Genomic DNA, 18520 nt, shown 5'->3' on the forward strand with positions numbered 1-18520 from the left:
GGAACACATACATCCCCCAGCAGATGTGGAGGTCTAGTTCTAGCTCCAGCCAGCAGAGAGCAGGTGTAGTGAATACCTGCTAATGCCATCAAGTTCTGCATACACATTGGCCTATTTCACCCTACACGTGCAACAAAAATTCCAGCTGATGTACAGGTGGGGTCCGTCATTAACTGTGCCCAGATTTGTCACTTTCAGCCGACCCTGGGCTGCCCAAATGATGGGGAACCTCACAAGACCTAGACAGTCTGCTACTCCTGTCCTCACCTACTTCTTGTCTCTGCTCCCGCTCTCTGGCTGCTCAGCCATCCCTCCACTGAAATTGTGTTAGAGCTGGGTCCCAGCAGTCCTAATCATCCCCTTGGAACTGTAGTGGGAGTTTTTATCACATTGCCCATTAACTGACCCAGGAGATTCGAAGAAGTAGCTGGCTTGGCTGCCCCCGTGTGCTGAGGCAATTAGTCATCTGGTGGGCTATCTCCTGCTTCCAGGAAGTCAAGGACTATCACATCACAACAGGTTTTAGCTCCTGCCCCCAGGGAAACAAACACATGAAAGCTCACAGGGTTACACCAAACAAAGTAGTTCCTCTGGCTCAGGCCAGCTGCAGATCCCAGCAGCCTTCTCCCTCCCATCTCCTGGCACCAGAAAATTGCTATACCTCTTCTCCTTCAATGCTTTGCTCAATCATGTGATAGGAAGTCAGATTCCCTGCAATGCTCGCTCTCTTTCACATGCTAACGCACACTCCCGTGTTCCTCATTATAAATATCCACAAACCATCCACATAAGCATTACAAAACTGTCATCCTATACAAATCCTACAAATGCTATATGCTACTTTTAAAGATAGGTTTTTGTTCAAACAGCCTCTTGGCTGCTCATTTGCTTTTTAATATTCCTAGCATGGTAACCATACATTACAATACTTTCTTCCCTAAAGGCTGTACAAATAAAAGAGGCTTTGGCTTTTCTCCAGATATTTTCCCATTGTTGACAGGAATATCTGTTTTTAGACCCTTTCCCGTTTTTCCATAAAGGTAGCCTTATCTTCTTGATCCATCAGTAACAGTTCGTTACTGATGTGGAATTCAGGGTCTTTGAGGCAGCCTTTCCTGTAATTACTGTTTCTGTCATTAATTGTCCCCTGAAACTTGGGCTATCTAAATGGGATTTGATGTAATCCCTTAGGCTTATATAGGGAAAAAAAATTCTACCAGAGTTCTTTGGAGGTATTTCATTTCATTGCCTTATCATTATAGAATAGCTGTTAATGTTTGTAAGCTCTTTTCCCATCATAGGCTGCATATGGAAATAGATAACCCTGGCTGAAGCTCTAGATTGTTTTCGGTGAGTGAAGTGGGAAAAAGTTTGTAAGAGACTGGTACTGAGCCAAAGTATCAAGACTAATATAGATCCTAGGCTTGTTTAGTCATGTTTTATGCATAGATCCAACATATTTTCGTGCATATTTTTTCATGCATAGATCCAACATATTAAATAAATTTACAAAAGAAATTACAGAATTCTATGATAAAAAATCTCCTAGTTCTGAAGCCTTTGACTATTTTCTCTTACTCTATTAAATTACTGCTTAAGAAGGAATTTCATCTAGGAAAAGGAAAGAAGGCAGGAGGTGATAAGTAATAGAAAGGCATTGCAAGAAGTGGTTGAAGAGTACAAACGAGGGATCTCAACTCTAAGCAAGGAATTTATATTGCACAGTACCAGGAGTGGTAAATTCTCTTCACAGATAGCACATAGCATCACCAGGGGAGCAGCATGCTTTCCCCTTACCTCTTTTGTACCTTTATATGTCCACAGTAAGAATGTTCATATCTGAGGCTTCCTGACAGTCAACTGAAAGACACAGGCATTTTGAGAGCTCTTTTCGGCTCACAATATAGCACTGTAAGTACCTCACATGAATCAAATGAGCTATTTCTGTTGGTTAACTAAATGGGACCCAGGGATGACTAGCTCAAGTTTCCTCCTCTGTGAGGAGGAATAATCATAAGAGAGGGTAATAAGATTTTGAGAAGGCTCACATGTATGAAGAATCAGATGTTCAAGACACCACTTGTTTGCTCAAAACCTTCTGATGCCCTTTTACTGAGGAGTCATGTTTAAAACCAGCCACTTCTGATTATAATTAAGGGAATTTTAAAACACTTGACTGCAACTGGTGTCCAATCTTTATTTTTTAAAAATGACCAGCCAGAGGCGTAGAGAGCCTTGTCTTTCTATGTCTGCACACATACCTACTCCACATACATGAGCATTAGTGGGAGTGGATGTTTCTAGAAAACATATAATGCTCATTGTGCAGTACCAAGCAAATGCAAGGTACTATATTGTGTACATAAAAGCATTTTATGCGGTATAATAGAGAAAGTCCATGAACGCAGATAATATTCCATGACATGGGAAGAATTAGTCCAGCCAAGAAACATGATACCATATATTTAAAAAGGAAATTTGGCTCTTTAAGGAACGATGATACCTTTTCCTCAGCTATTGTATCTTTTCCACCATAACTTAAAACCTCAGGCTATGATTTTATGATATCAACGTGCAACATATTAAAAAGATATCCTTCTTAGTGAGATAATACTTATTCATTAGTTCCTGAAAATCAATTCATTTTGGATGCTTCTAACTGGATTGTCTGGAATCAGGACACTCAAATCAGCAGATCTCTTAGAAACCCACTGCTTCTAGGTGTTAAAATCTACTGATTCATAATGAAAAGGAATTTAATACATTTAAATGCTTTTAGTGTAGCACAATTGGAGGAGTTTTATGTAAATTCTTCGCAAAATTTAACAACAAAATGAAACCAGTATCTTCTGTAATGTGGAAAACAGCATATGTGAAAGAAATACATGGAAATTGCTTAGTTATTCAGAATGACAACTTTCCAGATTCTATTACTGCACATCAGTTCTGCTTAAGAACGATAGACGGTTACTTTCAGATGGGATGAGAAGATCTTCTTCCCACCCAAGGCCGCACAGAGCAGGAGCAGAAAAATCACACACAGGAATGTCTGCCTCCCTGTCTTACTGTTTCACAGCTCTTCTTACAGTTTAGCTCATGTTGATAAGCACTTAAGTGCCAGCTCCTCTTGGAGATGCACATGCCTTCACTTACAATGCAAAGCAAACTGGCTTGCCTCAACATCAACAGTACTTTTTCGGTATTTAAGTGGGAAGGCAAGGATCTGTTGCAGCTGATTTCAGTGCTGCAGCATGCAGTGCTGGCAATAGGCCAGACAGGGCAATTTTTGAGCATGTCTTGCTTCCAAAGCATCTCAGCCTCCAGCTGGTCCCACGGCTTTGCCCAACATGGGCCAGGCTGCAGGTGTGGGCTATAGCTGCCAGCTGTAACCATTCAGTTGATCCATCAATTGTGGCAGGGCTGAAATAAAAGATGTATTAAGTAAGCACTCTTCCCTGTGTTAAATTAAGGGAAATGACTTGTCCCAGACAATACAGGGGATAAAGTAACTGAGGCCTTTGTTACTTGTGGCCATGAAGGATGATTCTTAGAATTGGTCCTTATCCCACTTTTCTGACCAAAATATTGCATTGGCCACAATGCTATTTTAAATTTTCCCTCATAATATATTCAGGTTACATAGATACAAACAGCATTTATATCCAACCCTTTTCAGTAGCGTTCATACTTGAGCCACGGGTGAACAGCAGAACTTAAGAGTTATTAGCACAGTCCACTCACCTAATAGCCCAAATGTTATTGGCAAGACAACACAAATAATAGAAAAATATGTTCAAATATCAATGAACAAAAAAAATCTTTTACGTACTTCTTCAGAATAAAAGCCACTACAGATGCAAGACACTTTTTTTCAATAGTAAGTGCACTGGACAATAAGATAGCTGGACCTATCTAACACCTCCTGAACATTGCACCTGCCAGGGACCTCAGGGGTGGTTGCAAGTACTCTGTCCTGCCCACACCTGGCCCAGGGGAAAGCTGGTAACACATCCTGCAAACCGAGATGCTCAGGCCTGGAGGTTGGCTGGGGAGACGGCACTTTGCAAGGTCATGCAGGGCTGCCAGTGCTGCTTGGCTCTTGCACAACTCCCTGAAAAAAACCAGCACCATTTCTGAACATGGCTAACAGCGTTACATTTCAACATTTATTTGTTAGTTCTACTGTCTTGCCAATTGCAATTGAACCCTGAGGGTGACCGGATAGCTATAAATCTTGATAGTCCAGAATAACTATGTTTGAGACAGAGCCTTAGAAGTACATGTAAGTATCTGAGAAAAGGTATAAGGCCTCTGTTCCTACAGTATGCTAAAGGTTCATTACTCCTAACATCTATGTTTGCTTTCTTCCTTTGAAGAAAGGTAAGACCATTCCCGTATTAGCCATAAGAAAACCGTTACAGGTATACAATGTGGCAGGTATAAGATGCTAGAAGCCACTTAGTTCTGGTTTCCTTAATCAATCAACATTAGCCAGTGCAGCACAGTGCTTTTGCAGCTTACATCCCTGGACATCTTCCCAGAGAAAGTCAGGGGGCAAGAGAGAAAGGAGAAGTAGGCTCCAGATCTTGTCTCAGCCCTGAGGTGTCTCACACTGCCAACCCTGCAACCAGGAGGAACTCCTGAGTTTAGGCAGCTTAGATAGAGCCAAAGTAATTAAAACTGATTTCTTAGTATCACACAGGCAATGTGATAAACCAGGCAGCTGAATTCGTATCTGCTCAGAAAAGAAGTACATTACTTTTTAAGAGTATGTGTAATGTGTGACAGATATTTTGGATACTCTTGAGCTGACATCTGTAGAGATGTGAGACCATTACAAAAGCACAGCTCATTTTCCTTTATTTTCCCATAAGGACTGTATAAAGGAGAGGGGAAGGGAGAGAATGCTATTAATACAGTGAAACCCCATAAATAAGAATAGATATTTTGAAAACTGCTGAAAACAAGACTGGTTTGGTTATTCTCTTAACTTATGAATATTCATACAGCCATTACCATCACTGTTTTCTCGAGCTTCAAAGTCTGAATTTGCAAAATCTATACTTTTCAAGCAATACTGCTGATATGTTTAAGTAGGTAACAGGCAAACCTCAAAAGCTTTGGTGAGTCCATCTGAAAAAAAAAAAAAAAAAAAAAAATTAAAATTCTGCATGTTTGTTTCAATTTATCTTAACATCTTGGAATTCAGACAGAAAACCTAAGATCAGAATTTTCTCATGAGATTCTCCTCCCTGGAAACAACTGAAGGGTAGCACCTTCTGCACTGTTCTCATCCTTCCACTTCTGATCTCAGCAGAAACTGAGGTGCACAGCTGACTCCAATATTTATTTATTTAGAAAGCAATGGAACATTTTGAACCTTAAAACAAAAAGAAAGAAAGTTTCATTGCTTGGATTTCTGCCAAAGATGTGATGAATTGTACTAAACAATTGTTAAACAGCAATTGTAATTTAGGGCATTTGGTCTGTGCCAAATGCTGCTCCACTGTGCATTATTGTAATTTAGGGTGCAAGCAGCTTACCCAAATATCAGAACAAAACTTGGCTGGTTAAATTATCTAGCTGTTCTCCCATGGGTTCTCTTTGAGTCAAAGGGAAGACACAGGCTCTGTGATACAGTAATTCAGAGCAGAAGGCTAATTTGGGTGCTTTGACTTGTACCCTTGGTGACTGCCTCATTCTCCGTTTAAGTTAGTGGCCAAGCTGGGTATCTAAAGTTGGCATTGTAAAAGTCTCCCGCTTTCTTACACTGACCTTTGAATGATAATTAGGACCTGTCTGTATATCATCTAGTAAAACAAGGCTCCAACCACCCAGACATCTGTTACCAAATTGATCTAATCCAAAATGATTTGTACTCCCACATACACACTGAGGTATATTGGCATTTAGTAATAAAGAAAAAAAACAGCAATTAGGAAAGCTATATTTGGCTTTATGCTGCAGGAAAATGACAAAAATAACCTAATATTGATGTGCATGTTAAATAAAACATCTATTTGCCTTTAAGATTTAAATATATAATCTACTAAGTTCGTATTTTTCATCTTGTCTAGACCAACTATCGCCTGCTTAATAATTGTCTGCTCCTTTCATTATCTTTTTTATAAAATAAAAGTATTTAACCACAGTAAATAGCTACCAGGCACTGAATGTATATAGCTCTCTTTTACCATTCATTGTCTCCTGTTTCTCTTTCCATAGTTTAACGTTGCTTCAACAGGGAAATTTCTGCCAGTCCCTCTTACCACGGTACATCATGTCCCATTGGCCCCAGCCACAGGAAAGGGCATTAAATGCAGTACTGCTAAAGCTGGGTTTTTTACCACTGTTGGTTCAAAGATATTTGAGTGCTACAGAAATGCTATCAGGTCTTCCTCTCTCTTCTGTGCCACATACAAGATACCTGCAAACCATTGAGCTCTTTACCCAAATGTATCCCCATTCTTGCATTCACATTGTCCAGTGCTTGCTCTTGCTTCCACACGCTTTCAGATAGAAAATGTTCAATAAGATAGCTACAGCAAGCTGAAATTTTTTCAGTGGAGTAATTTTGCCTCAGAAAAGGTAGTGTTATAATTCTTTCTAAAAAAAATATTTTTATTGACATTTTTTCTATGAGGGAAAGTTGCTTCTCGTTTCTCATTTTGTTAAGAAAACAACCAGCGTTACATTCTGACATTTTCTGGTGATTTTCCTTCACTATTGTTTCATTAATTTATTTAGATTTTAATATTCTAATGTGTTTATTCAAATGTTATTCAAATACCAGGTTAAATGTTATTCAAATATCAGGTTATAGGATCTGTTATTCTAATGCAATGTTTTGAAGTTATCTCAACAGAATACTTGCTACATCAAAAGAAAAAAATATTTTCTCAGAAGTAAATTACTGCAAATTTTTAAATTCTGCCTGATGGACATTTGGTTTTAACTTCTAATTTCTAATAAAAACAAAGTCTGACATTTTCATAAAACAAATTCTGCTTTCCAACTTCCTACTGCTAACATTATTTTTATTATGTTAGCAATTGTATTCTGAACTAAGGAACCACACTTTTTAACAGAAAATAGTAAGGAACTAGTAGGCAGTCCTAGATGAGCATGCACTCCTGTTTATGCTGTGACTAGAAAAGGAAGTTTATGTTCATGCAGAAATGAGACTTAAATAAGTATTTCCTATTGGACTTATACAAGCACATGTCATGGCATAGTTGGAAACCTGAGATTTAGCCATTAAAAAACCAGCTGATGTAGATGGCAAATGTCAGCAAAGGAGATGCAGTTCATTTTCCAGTTCATTGGCATAGGAAACTAGTGGTTTAATAGGGTGATAGGCCAACTGATGTTTGATTTTTTTTCCACACAGTCACAAAAATTGGTAAAAGTTACATCACTTCCTTGCACACTAGCCCCGCTAAATTATTTCCTGTGCCAATGTTCCAGCTGAAGTTGGAAATACTGGAGGATTTCTTTCCCTTTCTGAAAAGCCAGAGTTAATGGTGGCTGAAACCAGTTTCATTTGATATTACTTGAATATTGATATTATACTTTAAAAATAACAGCGAAAACTATGTAATGGGTTTCACTGAAGTGCATAAGAAGTTCCTGATAAAAATAAGAGAAACCATTTTACTTATTTAGTATATGCATAATATTCCATTAAAAACAAGCCAGCATTAGCAAGAAGATAGACTAGACCATCGTTTGGGCTTTTTTTTTTTAACTCTGATTTTGGGACACAGTAACAAACACTCTGTAATATCTCCACTTTTCAAAGCACTCAAAAGCATGAACAGAGCTGTATGGAAATACAGCTGAATACAGAACTGGGGAGCACAGTTGTCCCTGGCAGTTCAGTTCTCCCTGAAGCCCCAGAATTTTCTTTCCTTGGTTAATGGAGACACATAGCAATCTCCTTCAGTCAGCTTCTCTGAGTGTGATCAGAACTTTGCAGACTTCAAAAAAAGGATGACATTTTGCCAAGCCCGTGTTTAGAAAGAAGACGGTGCCTGTCATTCTAAGGATCTGAGCTTAGTTTCTGAATTAAGCATCTTTAGACTGCAACTGTGGGTGGCAGAAAAAGTTTGTGGGAGCAATCACTCTTATGTTTAGCTCTCTCATCCCACCCAAAAGTGGTTGAAAATGGTTTTGTTGTTGTTTCTAGAGGATCTCTGCCAGCAGAAGGCAAGCTAAAGAGAGTAACCCAAAAGTCTTAAATTGTGAGATTAAGTGATGTCTTGTAGTTGACTTGGCATATGATATTGCAGGCCTCAGAAAAACGGATCAAGCACAGGCAAATATAGTCATTAGTGTTGAACAGATAGAAAGGGAAACAGAAATTTTGCCCTGACTATCCCAGCTGAAAACTTCTGAAATCACATGGCTCCTGATGGAAGGAGGTGTTTATGGATGTCAATACTCACATTTTGATGCGTGGTTAAGGTCTGGGGAAAAGTCTGTACACAATACAATATTTATATGACCATCTTATCAAAATAACCTGAATGCTTTCCTCTTTGTACTAAGCTTTTGATCAATTATGGATTTTTTAAAAATAATGTATGTTACAATTGCTGTGTATCTAAATGAACATTGCTATCATAAGAGCTGTGCAGAGCCCTGCAAAATGATGTGTGATTGCCTGGACTGAAAAAACAAAAATCGTAACAGATATCTTAGGAAACATAGGAAAACATTTATGGTTTTACATATGGTCAGGATATCTTGGAAAGCATACTACAGCTGGAACTGCATTACTAAGAGCAGCCTGCCCAAACACATCTGAGAGAAACAGTTCTTCCAGAAAGCCTCTCCTCCATCTGCAGATCTAGTGGATGCCTTTAACCAGTTTTAGATAGCTCTTCCTCCTAGGCTATCTACTTGGAGTTTTTTTCTTTCTGCAGCATAATCGGTAAGACTACATTTCAAGTGGAAGCTGCAGTGAAAAAAAGAACCACCATGTGTTTGCCTGATTATCACTGGGGTTTGATAGCACGGTAATAAAATGCCAGCACAGGGGTGACAGCAGAGCTCCAAAGCTGCTGATCCTGGTGGAGCTACATTTACACAAATGCATTTGTAAGAAATGCAAAGAGCTTGATTACAGTAAGTATGGCCTGATTTTGCAGTCATGAGAAACTAGGTCAGAGGGAGCTTAGTTTATCACTAGGATGTTTGTGCATCATTGTTAGACCTTTCCCACGACTCCCCAGCTGTATCTCCTGTCCATCCCCGCAGGACTCGCTGCTGTCATGCAAGATGCAAAGAGGGAAATGAAGCCTTAGCACTTCTGTGAGAGAGCAAATAATCTCAGCTTTGGGGTATGCACATCATCGGAAAGCTCATGTGCAGACAGAATGAAGACACACTAAGTGTGGTTACAGCATGAACATAAATGTAGAAATGGTACTCGAGTACTGTAGATATTTCATCTGAAATACACATCTGTATTTGTTTTGCTATAATTTAGTGGCCTAGGTATTCAACCTGACCAAAGCATCAAGCTTATTTAGACACTGCTAGTAATATGTCTGCAATCAGAATGTACGTGGCATCGGGCAAAATCCAGTTCAGTGGTATTACTTTAGTCTCACATTGCAAATAGGAATAAATCTGGGAGAGGTCTGCACAAAGCCTATCCCTAACCTAGGCTATCCTAATGCTCATTATAGGGTCTAAATGGGATTACACACAGAGATAAATTTGCCATTAATTATTAAAGTAAAAAAGACAAAACCTGAAGAATAACGAGTGGATACTCTGCAATATTAATATGGGCAGCCATCAAGTATCTAACAAGTTTAAAAAGTTAAGAAATATGTATTAATTTTCTTTCAAATGGTGTTTCTTTTCCTAGGCAAATATTATTTCCTCTCCATTTTGAAAGTTAAAAGGAAAAACTAAGTTATCAGACCTTGCAGTATCTGGTTTACAAATGAAGAAGCAAGTCCTATTATTCCTCTATATTTATCATTATATTTATGTCCCATTTAATCTTACTGTACTATGCTTTCTTTGACAAAAATTTAAACTAGATTCACTTAATGCAGATTTTTGGCTACTCACTTTATTTTTATAATTTCAAAAGACAGGAAAAGATGAAAACATAGTTGCAAGTCTCTTCCATATACCATAAGGGGCAAGGATACCATAGGCTATCCGGCCACTCATGCTATCTCATTAAGGTAATAGGTGAAAGAAGAAACATTTCAAATGTGGCGCATCTCTCATCTTTCAAACTGCTGCCATAATTTTTAGATACTTATGTCCCAACTGACAAAATATGTATGCACATGCTCAGCTTTAAAGACAGCAGTAATCCTTTCGAATTCATTGAGACTATCTGGTTACTTAATATTAGTTATGTATTTAAGGGAGATGAGTCTCTCATTTGGTTAGTCCCTTTTTCTATTCAGTCTTTCTTTACCTATTCACAAAAAGAAATCCTGCAGGACACAGCAGTTATTCTTGTCATAGGTTTATTACAAAAAATGATGACTAGCATTTCCACTGTCACATATAATAGGTTATTATTTTCTGCCCACCTGATTTCTACCTACATTTTCAATTAAATGCAGTGTTCTTAACCTCTCACTCCATTACCCTAGTCCATTATTAAGCATCTGTTGCAAAACTGTTGCAATGATCACTGTGTAACAGCTTCTTTTGGGATGGCAATGAGATTTTCTTAAATCTCTTTACCTTGGCTCAGGTAAATCTCACTTGCACGTAAGAATTGAGGGAGGAGATAACCTAATAGAGTCCATCAGATACATTGTGCAACACAGTTAACTATAGTGGTGGCAATTCCCTTCTTACTCCTCCTTCAGCTTATCGTTATTATTTTCTTATTATGGTTTATTAAGGTGATATGAGTCTATTATCTGTTATCTTTTATTTCCTTCAAAGCCACATAGAATTTCACCCTGTATTGTGGGAGAGTTTAAGCATCAGACTCAGTATGCTGAACTTTTAATTTTCCAAAGCAGGCAATGGAAAAATTACACAACCTCACTGTTTCCAATTAGTTATGGACTTCTGTTTATTCCTTTACCACAAGCATTTTTGCTTAGTTAGTAGTACAAATTGTTAATCATAAAAATGTGCTATCTATCTCACATGTTCTAAGAATGAAAAAGGAACTGGCTCCTTGCCCTATAGAACTCAAGCAATCCTCACTCCTCCATTTCCAGAACCTTTTCCCAAGGAGTCTGATTGACTGATGACAACAACTAAAAGATTACCGTGAACCCACAGAACACCACTGCCTGTCTTCAACATTTCCCATTAGATGAGACTCCCAAGGAGTGATGCTATGTGCAGCTTAGGCAACAACAAATAGTACATCCTACCATTCTCTTAGAAATTCATTTCACCATCTCTTGACAGTGAGATGGTAGCAGATAAAAAAGTCTCCTACTATGTACCTTGAGTATGCATCCACAAAAATGTTAGTACATCGATGAGAATTCATAGTAAAAACATTAAAATAATGTCAGGATTGGGAAAAAAGTTCTGAGATGGAGTTTATAGAATTTAGTCTAGAGCAAAGACATAGTAACTGTCCCCAAATGAATATAAAATTATTCATATTTAATAATCACAATGATAGAGATAACTAAGAGTAATTGTTCTTATTAGTAAGAATAAAATAAAAATAATAGACACCTGGAACAAGACAAATGTGGGGCAAAGAATAAGAAAATTATACTAAGATTTTTAAACCAAAGAAACCTTCCAGGAGGTCATTAGAAAAATTCTTGCAAGCTCTGCATAACTCTACCTGCTTCAGTTTCTTCTGTCATATTCTCCAACTTTCTCAGGCACTCTGTTCCCTTGTCCCTTCTAAAAGTTACTCACTCACATTCTTGTTTTCTCTACTGCTGCTTTTAGGCTGCCCTGCAAATATACAGCTCTTCTTTTTTTTTTTCTTCTTTTTTTTTTTCCACTTTATGTGTAAGGACTGCCCCCCAGCATTCACCATCTTCTCTTTTATCTTAAACTCATATCACACCCCTGAAGACTTCTAAAACTTGATCCCAGGGATGGTGTCATCACTTGGTTCTGACCCTAGGCCATGGCCCAGCCTATTGTCTCTGCATGACTCTGTGACCCCTAGGACAGAGGCAAAGGCATACTTTTCATAAGTCACTACTGATTTAAGATGGTTCTGCTAATAAGCGCTGTCTAAAGACGCATGCTTTAAACTTTCTAAAAATTGGTATCTGATAGTCTTTGAAACTGGTCCCTACATCATGAGTATTTAACGTTTGCAAATCACTTTAAAAGTTTCCTAATCTTTTTCCAATTTTTTTTTTTTTTTTTTTAATAATTTACTGTATAAACAGACAATGTCAAATCTTTTCAGGTGTGTGTTTGGAAATGTAGTCTTAGTAAGTTGTGCAACAATGCAGTGGTGTGAGTTAGCTGCAAGAATAGACAAAGTTTCCAGTAGTAATGAATCTGCCACTCTACTAATTCATGAGCCATTTTTTTTTCAAACATCGGCTATCAGATAGAACTGAGAGGAATAATAGAATATAACTTCTCCTTTACAATGCTCTGTTAATACAGAAAGGCAAAGATGCCTCTGCTCTAAGGAAGCTGTCAGCAAAGTTGCAGGCTGGAGGTCCCAGTATCACTTAAGAGTACTGGCAAGCAGGAGGTCATTGCTGGGGAATGAAGCTTGGGGAGGAAAGCAAAAGGAAAAGGCTGAGGGGGGTGGAGGGGGAGAATCAAGGATCTTTCTTCACCATTCTTTTTTTACAGCTTTTGTGTGTCTGGACTGATTTGTTGTGGGAGAGCTGCTGGAGACAGTATATTTGGCACAGGACAGGGTAGCTCAAAGCCAAAAGGATGGTGCTATTGCCAGTTTAAACCATGGGTTTTCTTTTTTTTTTCTCTTTCCCCCTCCCTCCTTTTTCTTTGAAGGAAGGAAAAGAAAAAAGGGGAAGAAAGGGACTTGCAATGAAAACCAGAGCAGTGGGTTAACAACGGCCCTGCAGGCTTCAGTAGACTGGAAAGATACACGAGGCACTTCCTCTACCATCTGGCATGCAATTCTGCTGCTGCTGCTCTTAGTACATAACTTTGAAGTGAATAAGCAAACAAGTAAAACTTTTTAAGAGACACCAATTATGAAACACCAGCTATTAATCTGTCAGCTTCTCCCTTCCCTTTTCTCCCACCACAGTATTCCTTTCCTCAAGTCTTTCCCAGTTCTCGTGTCTACCTGTGAAAATATGCACTGCCTTGTCAGGTTTTCAGATCACTCCGTTCGCCTTTTCGTTGGCATTGCTTCTCAGGATGAACGAAGGCCAGAGCTAATACATTTACATTTACATTTCTCTTGTAATCACTTAAGCTTCTTTGACTCGGAGTCAGAGAGAAACACAGTTAGTAGCAACAAAGCCATCCATCTCTGTTGAAAGATTTCCTTCAAGTCTGGCTGGAAGCAAGAATGCAAAAGACAAGTTTTAGGTGAGCCGATCTTGCTTAAGGACTGTTTAAAATGCAGTCACAAATGGCTGGGTACACTGCTGTGTAGGACTGTGTTATGTTTTAATTCTGATGGCTTTTCTCAAGCGCAATGGAAAGTGTTATGTTGAGGTCACATCTTCGAGTTGGGTAAATCATCACAGCACAACTGAAGTCAGAGAAACAGAGAACTTGCAAAATCTGAGCATTTTGTCTCTTAGAAGTCTCCGAGAGTGATGCTACAGCTGATTTTTGATGCTGAAAACCTCATAATCAAATATGTATCTGCTAGGCTTTCCTGTGAGCGGCTCTTATGTGGCTCTATTCTTATAACAAAAAAGACAAAAGGAAAGTCAATCAGTAACAGCAAAATCTTGGATGAATTAAGGATAAGTAATCACTGAATTGTAGTACAATTGTGAAGCACAAGTTTAGTAAGAATAAGATGTATTAATTTACAGAGATACCCATCAATGCCAGGCAACATTTTTAACACAACTTTTTTTTTTTTTTTTTTTTTAATTTGCAACTCCTGATCCTTAAACTTTCCAGAAAGCAGGGGAGGGGGGAAAGAAACTCCAGGCTACCTAGAGCAGTTGCTTTCATTTGACACTAACTTTCCCAGAAAAAAAAAAATAGCGTCTGTTAGGTTTATTACATAGCTTCTTGAAATACTAAAACTATAACAAAAACAGACCTCAGTTTCCATTTGCTTTTTGACCATCCTCCTGCTTTGCACCTGTAGAACTGTAAGCGAAAACAAATACAGCAATTAATGATTCGATTCTGACTGCCTGATCCTATCCACAAGGCAGGTACGTATCCAAGTGACCCAACTACAGGTGGCACAAAACTTTTCACAGTTCTAAGGATATAAAAAGGTAGTGTAGGTTTTGAAAGCTCAGAAGATTGCTACTGCTGCTATCAAGAGGGGTGGTGGCTAAGTTCTGTTACGCACTTAAATATTCAGATATTCATCTAAAAATTGGGCTGAGCATCTGTGAATACATTCTCTTCCAAGATGTCTGGCATTTTTTTGCATCCAGTGAAGCTGGAAATGGCACAAGGATAGCCTTTCTTTCACAGTGCTCTGGCACTTCTGCTTGCTCTTTGCCACACTGGGGAGCAGGAAGTGCAGGGGTAAACAAAGAGGAAAAACAATAACTGAAAAAAAAAGTTACTGCAAGTCCTGGTAGCTCAAAACCAAAATGAAGTGGTTGGGGTGTAAGGTTTAACTCACCCAGTAGGCAAGTAGTCTGCTAAGACTTTTGGACTTCAGTTGCCTATTTTTCCCTTTCTAACAGGAACAACATTGCTTTAAAGAGTAATTGCACAACACGCACTAATATGAAAAACCTAAAATATCACAAGAAGCCATATAAACTTAAAAACCAGTAACATTTCCCTTTCCACAAAATTATAAGCATAGATTGTATGAATGTGTTAATGCCTGCACTACTGTACTGCACATCATCTATTTGTTTTCTTTGTTCTTAACCCCTTTGTTCCAAGAGTCAGGATATCCTGATGCTACGGACTCTGCAAAATAACAGTACAACAACAATAGTATAATACTTTGGAAGCACTTCACAATTTTCAAGACAGAGCCGCCTGAAAGCACAGTATGCTAACAGTGTGGCACTACAGCCTGCGGTCAACATAGGGCTAGTTTGTGAAAAGCAGTAGAGTTGCCAGTTTGAGGTGGGAACAGTAAGATAAGCAACAGGGGAAACAGACCGCTGCCCCTGCTGATGCTGGCATGAGGAGGAAAGGCTTGTGCACTCCGTTTTCTACGTGGAAGGGTGTTTGTTAACTTTCAGACCATTCTCCCGGCTCCTCTTCATCTGTGAAGGAAGATCCTGCTTGTTTGCCCGTTTATTTTTCCATCTGGAGAGAAGGCAGAACATTGAATGTAACCTGGAGAAGACGAATGTATTGCTACACATGCTAGGAAATATTACAATGCCTACTAAAATCCCATTAAACAAGTCGTCTGCAATTTTACTAAAAACGAAGTGCTGGTGCAAGGGCCCACCCCCCACCGCTCTGCGGCACGCTCTATAAACTCGCAGCCAAAGGACAGACCAGTACCAACAGCAGGCTGCACGGGAGATCCTGTATAAAGGCAAAATAAAAGTTCTGAAAATCGCCAGGTCCCTCCCGGCCGCGGATCCCGGGGAAGAGAGGGGTGCTGCCGCGGTGCCTGGCCAAAGGCAGCGAACGAGCCCAGGGAAGCGCTCGCTCACGGCTGCAGAGCCCCGGCACGCCACCTCGTTTCTGCGTGAGACACAGCACCCTCCCGGGCGGCTTTGCCTTGTTTTTAAAGATTAGCGATGAATAATTGTCCTCTCGTCGGAGCCCGTGAGCGATCGCTGCCACCAGGCAGCGTCCTAACGTGAACCCATTCAGGTGGAGCTTTGCAGCCAAGGCGATGAGGACGCGGGGCAGCCCCCGCACCCTCCCCCCAAACCGCGATTCCAGCCACTCGTCGAGCGCCGGCACCTTCGCAGCCCTTCAGCATGCTCGGCTAGGCTCGGCTGCTTCCCCTCGGGCTGCCGTCCGTCCCAAATGGAGCAGGCGGGGGGGCACGGCGCGCCGCCGCCGGGCTCCTGCCCCGCTCCCGGCCCTCGCAGCCGGCGGCGGGACGTGAATCACCGCCTGCCCCCCCCCCCCCCCCCCCCCCGGGCCCAAGGGCAGCCGAGGTTACGGCGGGGTTTGACTAAGAGGCCAAAACCCCCACCGGCTCCGTAGCCAGCCCGGAGAGGAGGAAGGCGGAGGGGGGTGGGGGGCTCCCCCACGGCATCACGGCAGGGATAAAGTCAAACCGCCTCCTCCCTGCCCTCCTCCTTAGTGCACAGCGGGGCGTGAGGGGTGGCTCAGCCCGCCCAGCCCCGCCTGAGCCCCGCTGCCCCCGGCTGCCGCCGCCGGGCTGCGCCGGCCGCCCCCCCGCCCCGCCGCGCTGCTGCCGCCGCCGCCGCCGGCAGCAGCGGCCCGAGCCCCCGCCCCCGCCCCCGGGGCTCGGCGCCGCGCCGCGCCGGCATGAGCGGCGGCTCCGCGCCTGCCCGCCAGCCGCTTCGCCCCGGCTGCCGGCGCCTGGCGGCGGGCTGAGGGCGCGCAGAGGGCGGGCGGCGAGCGCGGCGGGCGGCGAGCGCGGCGGCCGGAGCCCGGCGCTCCTTCCTTCCGCGCCCGCAGCGCGGGACCGGGACCGGGACCGGGGCCGGGGCCGGGGCCGGGGCCGGGCGGCGGCGGGGCGCGCCCCCCCTGCGCGGGGCGGCGGCGGCGGTGGGCGGCCGGGCGCCCCCGCCCCGCTCTGGATGCTCATCGCGGCTGCTCGGGCCGGGGGGGTGGCTGCGGCTCCCCGGCGGGGGGCGCGGGCCAGGATGCCGGTGCTGGAGCGCTTCTTCCCCGCGGGAGAGCCGGGCAGGCGGAGGAGGACGGGGGAAGAGCCGATGCCCTTTCCCATGGGCAGCCTGCCCGGTTATCAGCAGGGGACCCTGGCCTGGGACTTGCCCGAGATGATCAAGATGGTAAAGCTCGTTTGGAAATCCAAGGGGGAGCTGCGCGGGGCGAAGCACAGAGGGGTTTTGGAAAGCGAGGATGCCCTGGGCGGTTCGGCAGGTAGGTTTCCCCCGCCCCGCTGCTCGGGGGAGCCGGGGGGCAAAGCCGGGCGGGGGCCGGGGCCGGCGGGCAGCCGCGGGCGGCGGGCAGCCGCGGCCGGGACCGGGCAGAGCCGCTGGGGCCCGCGGGGCTGCCGCCGCCGGAGCGGGGCGGGTTGGAGAGGCGCGGGGCCGGGGAGCGCTGCCCGACGGGCGTCCGGGCTTAGAAACGTGCTTCTGGCAGCTCTCGCTCTCTTCCCCCCGCGGACGCACACGCGGACTTTGTGCGGGCTCGGGGAGCCGGGTGCGTTTGCCTTGCCGAGGGCGCTCTCCCCCCGTGCAATCCGTTGCGTGCTTTTACACGCGGGGTGGTAAAAGCCCAGCTAAAAACTAGAGCAGGCAGCTCCGCGGCTTTGAGGCTGACCTGGGCTCGGTGCCGGCGCGGGGGAGCCTCTCCCCGGCCCGCACGGAGCTCCGCAGCGGCGGTCAAGGCGCCGGGGGGGCGGCCCCAGGGGGCCGGGGGGGCGGCCGGGGGGTGCCCCGGGGCGGCCGGGCAGCTCGGCCGCTGCAGGAGCGGGGGCGGCTGCGCCCGCCCCAGCGCCGAGGGCTTCCCCGGTTGTTTTCGCTGCGGCTTTCTCAGCGCGTGGCCTCTCCTCTTACGCCGCCGAACTTCACCCTGATCTTGGAGTGCGCTTGGCTCGTTTCACATGACGTTCCCGTGCTTCCCGTCGGCAAAGCGGAGCGACGCCCTTACGATCTGTGCGTTGCTAGCTAGTATTAAAATCTTGAGACCCGTTCTTGGAGTAACGCGGCCCCGTCCCACTACTTTCTCTTTGAACGTGGTCTATTACTGGCTAAAGAGCACATGCTTATTAGCGGTATAAATCTTGCATGTCAGTTTTTCCCTAACTCGCCAACAGCGATGGAGCCGTACGGCACCGTGTCAGATGCTTTACTGAAGTCCAGGTTAGACTTCTTGCATTTTCATTTCGTAGAAATGAGTTGTCATGTTAGCGCGGTACTTGTGATTGGTTGATACCACATCTTACCCCATGCTCCGCGCTGCTCATGGTTCAAAACCTCTTGCCTTCTGTCGGAGGCAAGTTCTTGCCTCCTTCGAAACCTCTTGATTTCTGTTGAAGTCAGGCTCGTAGGCCTACGGTTGTCTCGGTATCAGTTGATAATTTTTTTTGCTCTCCTGTCGTACTACCGTGACTTAATAGACTTACTGAAACTGTCTGGCTCATTCCTTCAGAACTCTGGATTATTTCATCTCCACAACCTGGTCACTCACTAAACTCTTCCGGTGCTTTTGGTCTTCAAAGATGATGCCTTCATCGTTCTTTGCTGTCCCCTTTATCGAAACCTAATTTACAGTATTTTGTACCGGAATAATATAATTTCTTATGTAGAATAACCTCACT

At 43.4% G+C, this 18520-nt stretch overlaps 1 protein-coding gene across 2 annotated transcripts in view; it reads left to right on the top strand.

Moving 5' to 3' along the window:
* Positions 1-18520, top strand: part of PDE7B (phosphodiesterase 7B) — a 183469-nt gene that overhangs the window by 81583 nt on the left and 83366 nt on the right. Inside the window, exon 1 of one of the 2 annotated variants that reach the window (XM_049799880.1) lies at positions 16763-17118. The exons of the other annotated variant lie outside the window; for it this stretch is intronic. Coding sequence (XP_049655837.1) covers positions 16815-17118 — 304 coding nt within the window. The 5' untranslated portion in view covers positions 16763-16814. Of the gene's footprint in view, positions 1-16762; positions 17119-18520 lie in introns of those variants that run through there. 2 annotated transcript variants of the gene reach the window in all.

Source organism: Accipiter gentilis, chromosome 5, assembly GCF_929443795.1.
Source record: "Accipiter gentilis chromosome 5, bAccGen1.1, whole genome shotgun sequence".
NCBI lineage: Eukaryota > Metazoa > Chordata > Aves > Accipitriformes > Accipitridae > Astur > Astur gentilis.